General features: G+C 36.2%; 1 protein-coding gene across 2 annotated transcripts in view; it reads right to left on the bottom strand.

Moving 5' to 3' along the window:
• The window catches only part of ADGRG7 (adhesion G protein-coupled receptor G7), a 71,019-nt gene that overhangs the window by 45,481 nt on the left and 9,478 nt on the right, over positions 1-16,060 (bottom strand). For both annotated transcript variants that reach the window (XM_002917089.4, XM_034657326.1), the window contains exons 2-3: positions 2,003-2,116; positions 116-220 (exon numbers count right to left, since the gene is read on the bottom strand). In XM_002917089.4, the coding sequence (XP_002917135.1) occupies positions 116-220; positions 2,003-2,116 (219 nt within the window). The remainder of the gene's footprint in view (positions 1-115; positions 221-2,002; positions 2,117-16,060) is intronic.

The raw sequence follows: 16,060 nt of genomic DNA, 5'->3' as shown, positions 1-16,060 counted from the left end.
CAGAACCTTCCTTGATGCCTCTTCCAGGGACTTAATACTAGTTGGAGGGATGATAGGTATGACCCACCATAGTTATTCATATGCTTAAACAGGTGATGTTTGGAAAAACACATACCATTTAAAGTGTCCTTATCACATCTTTGCTGGGAAGATCCATATTTTCCTGCTGAAATTCTATCAAAAGTAAAACTCTCATAGGTACTTTTTTCACAGAAGTTAGCTATAATGAAAAGAAAAATTTTTCAGCATAAATTATAATTTTCTTTTGAAATTTCAAACTCAAAGTTCAAAACCTATTCAGTATAATTTGAATGCTAATAGAAAACTTTAGGACCCACTGACCCACCAGGAACTTCATACTTTTTTATCTGGTTGAGTTAATACCATTAGAAAAACTAGTATGTTAGACAATGGGTTCTAGTTAAAATGTGCACAGTGTATAACCTGGTAGAGGTAGGACATGAGCACTAACACACCAGAAAGGATATCGAAATCAGATTAGATGGAATCTTGAAAATTAAAGATATAGAACCCATAGTACCAAAGGGCATCATGAGGGTGTGGGTCAAAGCAAAAAGACCTGAGTCATGGAGCATGTGAGATATACTGGCTTGCAGGAGTGTAGGAAATTATAGGAGTGCCTTTCTAAGACTCTGGACCCTAAGCAGGCAACGTAAAGTGTACAGCGTATTGGGAAGCACACTGCAGATGAAGACGCAGCTTTGAAACATTATTTACAATATCCAAGACATGAAAGCAACCTAAGTGTCCACTATATATAGATTACTCAGCCATAAAAAAGAATGAGACCTTGCCATTTGCAACAGCATGGATAGACTTAGAGGGTATTATGCTAAGTGAAATAAGTCAAACAGAAAAAGAAAAATACCATATTATTTCACTTATATGTGGAATCTAAAAAACAAAACAAATGAATAAACAAACAAAAAACAGAAAAGTTTCATAAATACAAAGTACAGATTGGTGGTTGCCACAGGGAAGAGTGTGGGGGAATTGGTGAAATGAATGAAGGGGAGTGGGAGGTACAGGCTTCTGGTTATGGAATGAATGTGTCATGGGAATGGAAGGTACAGCACAGGGAATGGAATTAATGGTACTGTAATAGTCTTGTATGGTGACAGATGGTAGCTACACTTGTGGTGGGCACAGCATAATGGATAGAGTTGTTGAATCACTATGTTGTACACCTGAAACTAATAGAACGTTGTGTGTCAACTATACTTCAATTTAAAAAAGAAGTGGCTTTGGGGCGCCTGGGTGGCACAGCGGTTAAGCGTCTGCCTTCAGCTCAGGGCGTGATCCCGGCGTTATGGGATCAAGCCCCCACATCAGGCTCCTCCGCTGTGAGCCTGCTTCTTCCTCTCGCTCTCCCTGCTTGTGTTCCCTCTCTCGCTGGCTGTCTCTATCTCTGTCAAATAAATAAATAAATAAAATCTTTAAAAAAAAATAAAATAAAAAATAAAAAAGAAGTGGCTTTGAACATTGATTCTGAGAGAGCACAACCTGAAGTCAAACGACTAATTTAATAACATCTCATCAAGAGAAAGGATGAAAATACAAAAACTTCATCTAAATATATACTTGGATAGGAAGGTGTACCTTGATTTCAGAAAAGTTAAATATGTTGGAATTGTGATATTTGAAATGGGGTAATATAGCATATCACCAACTGAAAGGACTTGAGGAAACTATACCACCCATTGGCCTGAAATAGACACTGCAACCAGAAGGAAAAGCATCTGTCAGTTTACAGAGAAGCTTGATACTTGGGAAACATACTAGGTATTTTGAACATATAAGTAAATACCCCAAAAAGAATACTCCACTTTTACTATTAAGCTAACAAACACATCTTAAAGGCCACCATCATTATACCCGTTGTTATTAAATCATTAACAGAAACTTCAAAAAGCTTTGCTGCTGTCCTTACTAACACAAGTCACCTAAACCTCAAACCCTAGTACCATCCCAAATAACTTACCGATTGTACATCTCCATCCTTTCCATAAGTCTGGACAAATGCATCTGCCTTTTTCCCAGGTTCCACCATTCCTGCAGAACTCTACAGGGATGCTTGGTGAGGAGGTTGATAGTTCTAAAAATAAATAAATAAATAAATAAATGTACACAAACTGGCTGATCAGTTTCTCCTTTTGGGTCTGTGGCCTTTAATTTCTATATGTAGAACAATTACATTGAGTACCACTGGAGAAATATTTTTTGTAATATCATCATCAACAAAAATATACATTGAGAATCTACACAGGATATACAATGCTTCTGAGAGGTTCTGAAGACCAAAAAACTACATTTGAAAGACACAATACCTTGATCAAGGAGATTAGAATCTACTGGGGAAAACAGGAGATTATATAGAAGAGATAGATGGATGGATGGATAGATGATAGATAGATAGATAGATAGATAGATAGATAGATAGATAGATGGATGATAGATAGATAGATAGACCGGCCAACTAAGTCAACATGCAGATTTGTGCTATAAGAACACAGAAGAGAGGTATTGAGGACAGAGGTAATTTATCCAGGGAGGACTTTCCAGGAGAGGTGGTATTTGAATCAGATTTTAAGACTAAATCTAGAAAAGCCAGATAAAAAAAAAGGATGGCCCCAAATAAGCAGGATACAAAGTACAAAACCACAAAAATATGGAAAGTTCTGATGTGTCCAAGGAACATAGCAAAGTTGCACAAATCAGAAACATTGGGTCTACATGGAGCAGCAGGACACAAACTGGATTGTGAGTGGGTTTGTAGACCAAGCTAAGGAGATTTAATTCTGCAAGAGTGTAGAGAGATAGTAAAATAAGGTAGTAACATACTAAGGTATGTGTTTTACCTCAAATGATATGGGAAGTGTCTGAGGCTAGGAGGCAAGGAAGGCCAGTTAAATGGGGTTCAAATCTAGAGCAGTGGCTCTAAGGAAATTAGGTGTCAGTAGATTCAGGAAGCATGCCTGAAACAGGATTGTAAGGCTCTAGTGACTAGTTATTTTGAGCTGGGCACACTGGGGTCTCTGCATTGAAGATAGGGTGGCTGGTGAACAAATTAAGCTTAAGAATACAGAAGGTACATCAGAAACTGGGGATGTACTGTATGGTGGCTAACATAATATAATAAAAAATCATAAAAAAAAGAATACAGAAGGTAGAGTCCCAGCTGCAATAATGATAGAGTAGATTGTATAATTTAAGCCTCCCACAGCAAACACTTTTAAATTCTGGAAAAAGTTAAAAAGAAGAAGAAGAAAATGAAGAAAGGAAACTACTTGTGGACATTGGACAGCAATGTAAAGCAGACAGAAACTGAAGGCTGTTGCAAGTTTACTCAGTATTTCACTAAGGGCACCACCCAGTCTATATAGCTGGAGTGACTGAAACTCCAGCAGAAAGCCATAGTCTTAATGGATTAAGGTATGAAGTAACTTGTTTGGAGCTACCGCAACAGGTGGAAATTGAAGGGAGATATCCAAGAGGAGATGCCATATAGAAAGGTGGCTCAAAGTCTATGTGTAAATTCCCTCAAATCTAGGGAGAAAAATAAGATAGAAAAAAATAGAGTTTGAGGGACATGTGAGACATTATAGAGCAGTCTAATATGTATGCAATTGGAGTCCCAGAAAGAGAGAAGGAATAGGACATATATCAGAAAAACATATGGTCAAAGTTTCTCAAATCTGCCTACAAACTTTAACCTATAGATCCAAGAAGTTCAATAAAATCCAAGCAAAATAAATACAAGGAAAATCACACCTAGACATATCATGGTCAAACTGCTGAATCTCAAAGATAAGGAAAAAATCTTGAAAGCAACCAACTACTAGCCCAGACACTTTTACTGGTGAATTAGGGAAGAAATAACTCAGCCTCATACAAATTCTTTCAGAAAATATAGAAAGAGAGAAAGAGAAGCCTCTTATATATTTCACAAGGCCAGGATAACCCTGATACCAAAATCTGACAAAAACATTACAAAAATGGAAGAGTACAGACCAATAAACCTCAATTACAAAAATGTAAAAATTCTTTAGAAGTAGCAAACCAAATCCAGCAATATATAGAACTGATAATATATCATGGCCAAGTGAGATTTATACCAGGAGTGCAAAGTTGGTTTAACAATAGAAAATCAATTAACTTAATTCACCATATGATTATTTCAACAAGTGCAGGGGCCAAAAAGCCTCTGATATTTTTTTAACTCTCAGCAAAAATAAATAAATAAATAAAAGGAAACTTCCTCAAGCTAATAAAAGTCTTCTATGAAGAACCTACCAATAACATCATACTTAATAGTGTATTATTGAATGTTTTCCCCCCTAAGATTGACAGAAAAAAATTTAATCTAATTGCTGTAACCACTTTTATTCAACATTGCACTGAAGAGGCTAGCCAGTGCTAAAGGTAAAACAAAACAAAAGCATAAAGTTAAGAGAGGAAGAAACAGAATGTTCATTTTTTGTTGCAGATAATGTTGTGAAAATCTTAATGTCTCAAAAAAGGTGAATTTAGCAAGACTGTATGATACAAAATAGATACACAAAATGAAATTCATTTCCACATATTAGCAGCAAATCATTTGAAAATCGTTTCCATTAAATCAACAAAAAAATCATAAAATTTTTGGAAATAAATTCAACAAAATATGTATAAGAGCTCATTATTAAAAGAAAATTTTAAAGACTTAACTAAGTGGAGATATATACCATGTATGTGTGGAAGGCTCAAAGTTGTTAAGGTAACTCTTTTCCCCAAATTGATACAGCCAAAATCCTAAAACAAAAGACTTTTTTTTTTAGAAATTGACAAACTGGCTTAAAATTTTAATGGAAAAATAAAAGATCTAGAAAAGCCAAAACAAAGTTTTAAAAGAACAGACTTGACTTATTCATATTACTAATGTTATGACTTACTATACAGCCATAGGCAGTCAGGACAGTTTGACATCAGCATAAAAGCATCAATGAAGTAAAATAAAGAGTTTAGAAATACAGTTGACCCTTCAATTTTTGTTGTGATGATTCATTTACACACAAATTTTTGTGAAGATTCATTTACACACTAATTTTTGTCAATAAATACAGTATATACAGCAAATGTATTTTCTTTTCCTGATGATTTTCTTTTTTTTTTTGTTTATACATATTGTAGTTTTTTATTATTGTTGTTTTTGTGGGTTTTTTAAAAGTTTTTATTTAAACTCCAGTTATTTAACATAAAGTATAAAATTAGTCTCTGGTATATAATATATTGATTTCAACACTTCTGTACAATATCCAGTGCTCACCACAAGTGCCCTCCTTAATCTGCATTTAAGATTTCACTCATGTGTAGAATTCAAGAAACAAGACAAACAAGGGGCTCCTGGGTGGCCCAGTCGGTAAAGCGTCTGCCTTCAGCTCAGGTCATGATCCCAGGATCCTGGAATCAAACCCCACATCAGGCCACCTGCTCAGCAGGGAGTCTGCTTGTCTTTCTCTGCTGCTCCCCCTGCTTGTGCTCTCTTGCTCTTTCCAAATAAATAAATAAAATCTTAAAAAAAAAGAAAGAAAAGAAAAGAAAACAAATGAGGAAAAGGGGCAAAAAAGAGAAAGCAGCAAATCAAGAAACAGACTTAACTATAGAGAACAAACTGATCTTTTCCTAATGATTTTCTTAACATTTTCTTTTCTCTAGCTTACTTTATGGTAAGAATACAGTATACAATACATATAACATATAAAATATGTTAACCTTTACATTTATTATTAGTAAAGTTTCTGGCCTGCAGTAAGCTATTAGTAGTTAAGTTCGGGGGAGTCAAAATTATACACAGATTTTTAACAGTACAATGGGTTGGCACTTCCCACCCTCATGTGGTTCAAGGCTTAACTGTAGATAGAACATATCTAGTCAGTTGATTTTTAAAAATGCCAAGGCAGTGGCGCCTGGGTGGCTCAGTCAGGTAAGTGTCTGCCTTCGGGTCAGGTCAGGATCTCAAAGGTCCTGGGACCAAGCCCCGCATTGGGCTCTCTGCTCAGCTACGAGCCTGTTTCTCCCTCTCCCTCTGCCTGCCACTCTGCCTGCTTGTGCTCTCACTCCTCTCTCTTTCTGTTAAATAAATAAATAAATAAATAAATAAATAAATAAATAAATAAAAGCTTTAAAAAACAAACAAAAATGCCAAGGCAATTCAATTGGAAAAGAAAGCTAAAGATATACCTACCTATGACACAGAAATTCTACTTCTAGATAAATACGCAAAATAAATGGAAATACATGTCCACAAAGGGATTTATACAAGAATGAAGGTGCTAGAAACATTGCTATTATATGCCACTTGGATCCTTCCCTTCATATTTGAAGCACTCATTCCTCCAGCTTTTGTGAATGTTGGCAACTGAGAATACTTAGCTGACTCCTTTTCTAGAATTGCTCTCAACTAAAGAGATTCAGTTCATCCAAGATCCTCGTGACATGTACCATGGCTGGTCAAAGCCAGGGAATAAAGCCTCATCCCCCAGACTCAAGACATCAGAGAGTATATTTTCCAAAGACAGCTATACTACACATCCCATCTCTCTTACTCTTTTTAAAATAGGATGATGACACTTCTCCCCTGAAAGATGGAGTTTATGTTCCCTCTCCTTGAATTGAGTAGACTTTTGTATCTGCCTTGACTAATAGTGTGGCAGAAATTATGTGATTCCCAGGCTAGATCACAGAAGATGATTTGTCTTCTACCTAACTCTCTCTCACTCAGGATATATGCCTTGGGAGACCAGAACCTACAGGTAACACATAAGAAATCTGGCTGCTCTGAAGCTTCTATGCTAGAGACAGCAAGGGGAGAAACTACACAGAGACACTACACAAGGGGTGAAACTACACTAAGGAGTTTCAGCTGTTCCAAGTTTTTGAGTCTCCCTTGCCCAGGCACCACACATGACTGAAGAAAGTTTCAAGATGACCCCAGCTCCAGCTACCATCTGAAGGGAACTTTATGAGAGATCCTAATCCAGAACCACCCAGGCATGCTGCTTCCAAATTCTGGGCCCAGAAAAACAATGAAAGATAATAAACACTTTAAGTCACTAAGTTTTGGGATGATTTGTTCTGCAGCAATAGATAACTAATACAGACATCAACTCTGGAGGGCTACACCAACTTATTCTGTCTTGCAGTTCAATTTCTCCTTCTACCCAGTCCTGACTCCATAACCACCCCCACCACCTACAAGTATTGATCCTAAGAGCACTTGTTGAAACTTTCATGCAGATAAATCTTCAATTCAGAATTTGTCCTCCAGGGAACCCAATCCTGGCAGTTTTACTCATGTTAGCAAAAAAGGGGGGGGACATGGGTGGCTCAGTCGGTTATGTGTCTAACTCTTGATTTTGACTCAGGTTATGATCTCAGGGTCATGGGATTGAGCACAGCATTGGGCTCTGCACTCAGCAGGGAGTCTGCTTCTCTCCCTCCCTCTCTCTCCCTCTCCCTCTGACACTCCTCCCCCCACATTCTCCTCTAAAAATCAATAAATAAATCTTTAAAAAAATAGTCCATCAACTGCATAAGCAAATTATGTGTATTCATATAGTGGATTATTGATTATTTAGCAGTAAAAAGAAACACAACAGGGGCGCCTGGGTGGCACAGCGGTTAAGTGTCTGCCTTCGGCTCAGGGCGTGATCCCGGCATTATGGGATCGAGCCCCACATCAGGCTCCTCCGCTAGGAGCCTGCTTCTTCCTCTCCCACTCCCCCTGCTTGTGTTCCCTCTCTCGCTGGCTGTCTCTATCTCTGTCGAATAAATAAATACAATCTTTAAAAAAGAAAAAAAGAAACACAACAACATAAATGAATCTGGAAAACACTACATTAACAAAAGTATTCAGACACACAAGAGTAATTACTATATAACTTTTTTAATATAAGGTTCAAGAATAGCAAAACTAATCTATGGTGATAAAATCAGAACAGTGTTTGCCCAAGGGGGAGGGAGTAGGGGTGGGGAGATTGACTGACAAAGAACACTTGCAGCTACAGAAAACAGTGAATACACCCTAACTTTTAGCCAAATAAACGTAAAACTTCACTCTAGCGGCCTGTACCTCAATTCCTTTTACCTAATATCTCATGTCTGACTTTCAACCAAAAAAATACAAAGCATACTAAAAGGCAAAAACACAGCCTAAAGAGACAAACCAAGCATCAGAACAGATTTGTATATGGCAGATATTTTGGAATTATCAGGCCAGGAATCTGAAATAATGATGGTTAATATGCTAAGAGCTATAATGAAAAAAGTAGACAACATGCAAAAACAAGTTAAGTAATATAAGAAAAGAGATGGGAACTCTAAGAAAGAATCAAAAGAAATGCTAGAAACCAAAGCCACTGTTAACAGAAGTGAAGAATGTGTTTGACAGGTTTATCAGTAGAGCGTACAGGTCCAAGAAAAGAATCACTGAGCTTGAAAAAATGTCAGTAGAAACTTTCTAAACTAAAAGACAAAATCAGAGAGGGAGACAAAACCATAGGAGACTCTTAATCATAGGAAACAAACTGAGGATTCCTGAAGGGTAGGGGAGTAGGGCGATGGGGTAACTGGGTGATGAACATTAAGGAGGGTACGTGATGTAATGAGCACTGATGAATCACTGAACTCTACATCTGAAACTAATAATACATTATATGTTAATTAATTGAATTTAAATAAATTTAAAAAAACAAGGAGAAAAAAAGAATGAAAAATATAACAGAATATCTAAGAACTATGGGACAAAAGTATAACATACATATAATGGGAATACCAGAAGGACAGGAAAGGGAAGAAGGAATAGTAGAAATATTTGAAGTTTTTTTTTTTGGCTAGGTTTTTTTTTTAAAGATTTTATTTGTTTATTTGAGAGAGAGAGTGCATGCATGTGAGCAAGAGACCACAAGCAGGGGGAGCAGCAGAGGGAGAGGGAGAAGCAGACTCCCCACTGAGCAGGGAGCCCAATGTGGGGCTTAATCTCAGGACCCTGAGATCATGATCTGAGCCAAAGGCAGCTGCTTACCTGATTGAGCCACCCAGGTGCCCCGAATTATTTGAAGATTTAATGTCTGAAAATATTCCAAAATCAATGGCAGATACCAAATCACAGATCTAGGAATCTCAGAGAACACCAATCAGGATGGTTGGTCAAAACCAAACCAAACCAAACAAAAACTACGCTTAGGCACATTCTATTCAAACTTCAGAAAATCAAAGACAAAGAGAAAATTTCAAAAGAAGCCAGAAGGGTGATGGGGGAGAAATCTTATCTGTAGAGAAACAAGTATAAGAATTACATTGGAATTCTCCTCAGAAGCCATGCAAGCAATAAAAGAATACAGTGAAATATTTAGTGTTGAAAGAAAAAACGACCAATGAAGAATTCTGTATCCAAGGAATTATCCTTTAAAAGTAAATGAGAAATAAAGACACTCACAAAACAAAAACAAAAAATGAGGGAGTTTGCAAGAAATTTTAAAAATTCTTCAAAGAGAAGGAAATGATATAGGCCAGAAACTAGAATCTACATAAGAAAAGAAAAGTATCAGAGAAGGAATAAATGAAAGTAAAATAAAATATTTTTCATTCTTAATTGACTTAACAGATAAGTTTATTCAAAATAATAACAGCAATGATGTATGACGTGATTATAGCTTATGGAAAAATGAAATAAATGGCAAAAAATGTTTTAAGGGAAGAGAAGGAGGACTTGGGAATACTACCTAATGAGGTTCTGGCATATTCATCAGGCCATATATTGTTACTAAAAAGTAGACTTCAATTAGTTAGGGTTTTTTTAAAAGATATTTTTATTTATTTATTTATTTATTGAGAGAGAGAGAACAAAAAATTGAGTGGTGGAAAAGAGGGAGAGAGAGAATCTCAAGCAGACTCCATGCTGAGTGTGGGGCCAGTGCAGGGCTCCGTCTCACCACCCTGAGATCATAACCTGAACTGAAATCAAGAGTTGGATGCTTGGGGCGCCTGGGTGGCACAGCGGTTAAGCGTCTGCCTTCGGCTCACGGCGTGATCCCGGCGTTATGGGATCGAGCCCCACATCAGGCTCCTCCACTATGAGCCTGCTTCTTCCTCTCCCACTCCCCCTGCTCGTGTTCCCTCTCTCGCTGGCTATCTCTGTCTCTGTCAAATAAATAAATAAAATCTTTAAAAAAAAAAAAAAAGAGTTGGATGCTTAACCAACTGAGCCATCCAGGCACCCCAGACTTAGATTAGTTGTAAATGTGTATTGCAAACTCTAGGTTAACCACCAAAATGTTTTTTTAAGTATAAATGATATGCTAAGAGAGGAGAGAAAACAGAATCATATAAAATGCTCAGTTGAAACCAGATAAGGCAGAAACAGACAATATCAATGGAAGAAACAAAGAAAAGAACAATAAAAACACTTATAAATATTATAAGACAGATATTATAAGATTGGGGGAAAAAAAAGCAAGACCTGGGGTGCCTGGGTGGCTCAGTCATTAAGCGTCTGCCTTCGGCTCAGGGCGTGATCCCGGAGTCCTGGGATCGAGCCCCGCATCAGGCTCCTCTGCTGGGACCCTGCTTCTTCCTCTCTCACTCCCCCAGCCTGTGTTCCCTCCCTCGCTGGCTGTCTCTCTGTCTGTCAAATAAATAAATAAAATCTTAATAAAAAAAAAAACCAAGACCCAACTATATGTTGTCTCTAAGAAACCCACTTTAAATCAAAGGACACAGATAATTTAAAAGTAAAGTGATGGAGAAAGATACACCATGGCAATACTAATTAAGGGAAAGTTAGAGAAGCTATATTAACTTCACACAAAGCAGATTTCAGAGCAAAGAAAGTCATTAGGGATACAGGATGTTTCATAATGGTAAATGGACCAATTCTCCAAGACCTAACAATCTTTGATATGTGTGTACCTAACAATATAGTGTCAAAATAAGTGAAGCAAAAACTGATAGAACTACAAGAAAAATAGATAAATCTGCTCTTGGAGCAGATGGTTGAGACTTAAACATCCCTTATTAATAATTGACAGATGCAGCAAACAGAAAATCAGTAAAGATAAAGTTAAACTGAAAACACCATCAACTAACTAGTTCTATTTGACAATAATTTATAGTATACTTCATCCAGTGTTGTCAGAATACACATTCTTCTCAAGCACCCATGGAGTATTTATTCATGGGCCATAAAATACATCTAAACAAATTTAAAAGAATAGAAATCATTCAAAGTATGTTTTCAAACCAAGATGGAATTAAACTAGAAATCAATAACAGAAAGATAGCTGGAAAATCCCCAAAATATTTGGAGATTAAACAACACACTTCTAAATGGCAAATGGGTTAAAGAAGTCTCAAGAGAGTTTTTTGAATATTTTAAACTAAATGAAAATGAAAGTGAGATGCACCAAAAGCAATGCTTAGAGGGAAATTTACAGCATTGAATGTATTAAAAAAAGAAGAAAGATCTAGGATTAATCATCTAAATTTCAACCCTGGGAAATTAGAAAGAAGAACAAATAAGTTTAAAGGAAGAAGAAAACAAATAATAAAAAATCCAAGCAAAAATCAATGAAGTTGAAAATAGGAAATTAATAGAGAAAACCAAAAGATTAGTTGAAAAGATTGTTAAAATTGATAAATCTCTATCCAGTCTAACCATGAAAAAAGAGAAGGCACAGATTACTAATATCAGATATGAAAAAGGGTCATCACTACTAATACCATGTACATTAAAAGAAAAATAAAGGAATATTATGAATAGCTCTATGCCCACAGATTTGATAATGTAGATGAAACAGACCAGTTCCTTGAAGGACAGGCTCTACTGAACTCACACAAGGAGAAGAAAATCCTTGGAATAGGCCTATATTGATAAAGAAACTGAATCAATAATTAATAACCTTCCAAAACAAAAGGCACCAGGCCCCAGATGGATATACTGGTGAATCCTACCAAACATTTAAAGAAAAAATGATATCAATGTTTAATACTCTCTTCCAGAAAATAGAAGTAGAAGGAACACTTCCTAACTCATTCTATGAGGCCAGCATGACTCTAATACCAAAATCAGACAAAGACATTACAAGAAAGAAAAATTACATATCAATATCTCTCATGAATATAAAGGCAAAATTCCTCAACAAAATATTAGCAAATCAAACCCAACAATGTATAGAAAGAATTATGCACCATGATAAATTGGGATTTATTCCAGGTATGCAAGGCTAGTTCAATATTCAAGAATCAATTAATGTAACCATAAGAGATTCTTAATTATAGAGAACAAACTGAGGGCTGATGAAGGGAGGTAGGTGGGGAATTGGTTTGATGGGTGATGTGTATTAAAGAGAGGACTTGTGATGAGCAATGGGTGTGGTATGTAAACGATGAATCACTGAATTCTACTCCTGAAACCAATATTGCACTGTATATTAACTAACTAGAATTTAAATAAAAATTTTTAAATCAATTAATATAAGTCATCATATCAACAGGCTAAAAAAAATCACATGATCACATCAATAGATACAGAAAAAGCATTCAGCAGAATCCAATTTCCATTCATGCTAAAAATTCTTAGCAAACTGGAAATATAGGGGAATTGCATCAACTTGATACAGAACATCTACAAAAAATATAAACCCAATCTCATACTTAATGGTGAGAAATTACATGCTTTCCCCTAAGATGAGAATATGGCAAGGATTTCCCTTCTCACCAGTACCACTCAACAATATGCTGGAAGTCATAACTAATGTAGTAAGACAAGAAAAGGAAATAGAAGGTATCTCAGATTGGGAGAAAGAAATAGAAGTCTTTATTCAGAGATAACATGATTATCTATGTAAGAAATCCCAAAGATTCACCAAAAAACTTCTGGAACTAATAAACAATTATAGCAAGATTTTGAGATACAAGGTTAATATGCAAAAAGTAAATTGGATGTGGGTTTGAAAGCACAATACTGTTTACATCAGCACCAAAAAAATATGAATATAAATCTAACAAAATATGTACAGAATCTATATGAAGAAAACTACAAATGGCTAATACAAGAAATCAAAGACTTTCTAAAGAAGTAGAGAGATATTCCATGCTCATGGATAGGAAGACTTACCATTGCTTAGATTATCAATTTTTCACAGCTTTATAGATTTAATGCAATTCCAATCAAAATCCCAGCAAATTATTTTGTGGATATAAAAAAAACCACAAAGTTTATATGAAAACGTAAAAGTTCTAGAACAGCCAATTAAAGAAGAACAAAGTTGAAGCATAGACTATGTGACTTCAAGACATTCTGAAACCTACAGTAATCAAGGCATTGTTGTATTGGCAAAGAAGAGACAAGTAGATCATTAGAACATAATAGTGAGCCCATAAACAGACCGACACAGATACCGTCAACTGATCTTTGACAAAGGAGTAAGGGAAACTCAATGGAGAAAGGACAGTTCTTTTAATAAATGTTGCTGGGAAAATTAGACACATGCAAAAAAATCCAGACTCAGACTTACAGCTTTCACAAAAAAAATAACTAAAAATACATCATAAATCTACACGCAAAATGCAAGACTATAAAACTTCCAGAAGATAATACAGGAGAAAAATCTAAGTGACCTTCAGTTTAATGACAACTTTTTAGATATAACATGAAAAGTACAATCCATGAAGGAAAAAAGGATAAATACAATAGATAAGTGGAACTTCCTTAAAATTAAAAAGTTCTGCTCTGCAAAAGATATTGTTAAGAGAAGAAAAACAAGATACAGAATGGGAAAAAATACTTCTAAATCACGTATCTGATAAAAGACCGATATCCAAAATACACAAAGAACTCTTAAAATTCAACAATAAGAAAGGAAACAACTCAATTAAAAGTGGGGGAAAGATCTGAACAGACATCTCACCAAAGAAGATATACAGATGGCAAATAGGCATTTAAAAATATGCTCAAGATCACATGTCATTAGGGAAGTACAAATTAAAGCAATGAGATAACACTACACACCTATTGGAACAGCTGAAATCCAAAACACTGTCAACACCAAATGCTAGCTGGGATGTGGAGCAACAGGAGCTCTGGGTCATTGCTGGTGGGAATGCAACATGGCACAGCCAGTTTGGAAGACAGTTTAGCAGTTTCTTATAAAGCTACACATAGTTCAACCACATAATCCAGCAACCGTGCTTCTAGGTATTTACTCAAATAAGTGAACACTTCATTTTTTAAAGTGTTTTTTTTTTGAGAGAGAGAGAAAGAAAGTAAGACAGAGAAAGAGGGAGCATGAGCTGGGGGGAGGGGCAGAGGGAGAAGCAGACTCCTCGCTGAGCAGGGAGCCCAACTTGGGATTCGATCCCAGGACCCTGAGATCATGACCTGAGCTGAAGGCAGATGCTTAACCAACTGAGCCGTCCAGGCACCCCCAAAATATAGACTTTCTAATTAAAGATTTTTATTTATTTATTTGAGAGAGTGAGCAACAGAGAAAGAGTGCGCAAGCAGGGAGGAGAGGGAGAGGGAGAAGCAGACTCCCCGCTAAGCAGGGATTCCCCATACGGGACTCTATCCCAGGACCCTGGGATCATGATGTGAGCAGAAGGCATATGCTTAACAGACTGAGCCACCCAGGCATCCCCAAATAAGTGAACACTTACGCCCACACAAAAAGCTGCATATAAATGTTTACAGCAACTGGATACATAATTATCGAAAACTGGAAGCAAACCAGATGTCCTTCAACAGGTAAATGGATTTTTTCAAAAGATGGTATATCCACACAATGGAATATTATTTAACCATAAAAAGAAATGAGCTGTGAAGCCCCTAAAGATATGGAGGAAGCTTAAATACATTTAAGTAAGTGAAAGAAGCTTTCAGAAGGCTGAAAAGGCTACATAGTGTATAATTTCAAATATGACATTCTGGAAAAGGCAGAACAATAGACGGTAAAAAGATCAGGGGTTTGGGAAAGGGAGGAAGGAATGGATAGGTGAAGCAGAGGGGATTTTTAGGGCAGTGAACTATTCTGTATGATACTGTCACAGTGGATACATGCCATTATGTATTTGTCAAAACCTCCAAAACTGTACAACACAGGAATGAATTGTGATGTAAAATGCATTTTAATTAATAATGTATTGATATTGGCTCATTAATTATAACAAAACCAACCCACTAGTGCAACATATTAATGAAAAGGGAAGATATGGAAGGCAATGTGCAATGAGAGAGGGAATAAATGGGAACTCTATACTTTCTGCTTAATTTTACTGTAGCCTGACCCTACTCTAAAAATTAGGTTTATTAGTATAAAAAATAAGATACAGATCCAGACCACACCAAAGAGCTTAAGACCTACTGAGAGAGATTTAATTGTAATTGTTATGTGACAAACTTCTCTGTGTAATCAAGGGAATACCTGAGTCTTTTAAAATTGTAGATTGCTTCAAATACACAACGTGGAGAGTATAAAAACATCCCCCTCTATCCCAAAGCCAGTTTTAAAAGATAGTAACTTTCTCTCAGATTTGTTTCTGATTTGTTTTAAAATACGTAATAAAACTTTACAGAAATAGTTGAAACTCTTTGTACTCCTTTCTATCAACATTCCTTTCCCTCCATACCCAGCAGTAGCACTATATTGAAATTGTCATTTATCTTTTCCATATTTTATACTATTATATCTAAGGCAATTGATACATAGCATTTGCATGCAATTTTTGTTTTGTTTTGTTTTTTATGATTAACTTAAATATTTTAATTATTACTATTCTTTTTTTAAGATATTTTTTTTATTATTTTATGTTAGTCACCATACAGTACATCCCTGGTTTTTGATGTAAAGTTCGATGATTCATTAGTTGCGTATAACACCCAGTGCACTATGCAATGCATGCCCTCCTTACTACCCATCACCAGTCTATCCTGTTCCCCCACCCCCCTCCCCTCTGAAGCCCTCAGTTTGCTTCTCAGAGTCCATAGTCTCTCATGCTTCATTCC

The sequence above is a fragment of the Ailuropoda melanoleuca genome, chromosome 1 (genome assembly GCF_002007445.2).
Source record: "Ailuropoda melanoleuca isolate Jingjing chromosome 1, ASM200744v2, whole genome shotgun sequence".
In the NCBI taxonomy this organism is placed as follows: Eukaryota; Metazoa; Chordata; class Mammalia; order Carnivora; family Ursidae; genus Ailuropoda; species Ailuropoda melanoleuca.
The sequence above is the reverse complement of the archived record's forward strand: the minus strand, read 5'-3'. Positions and strand labels throughout refer to the sequence as shown.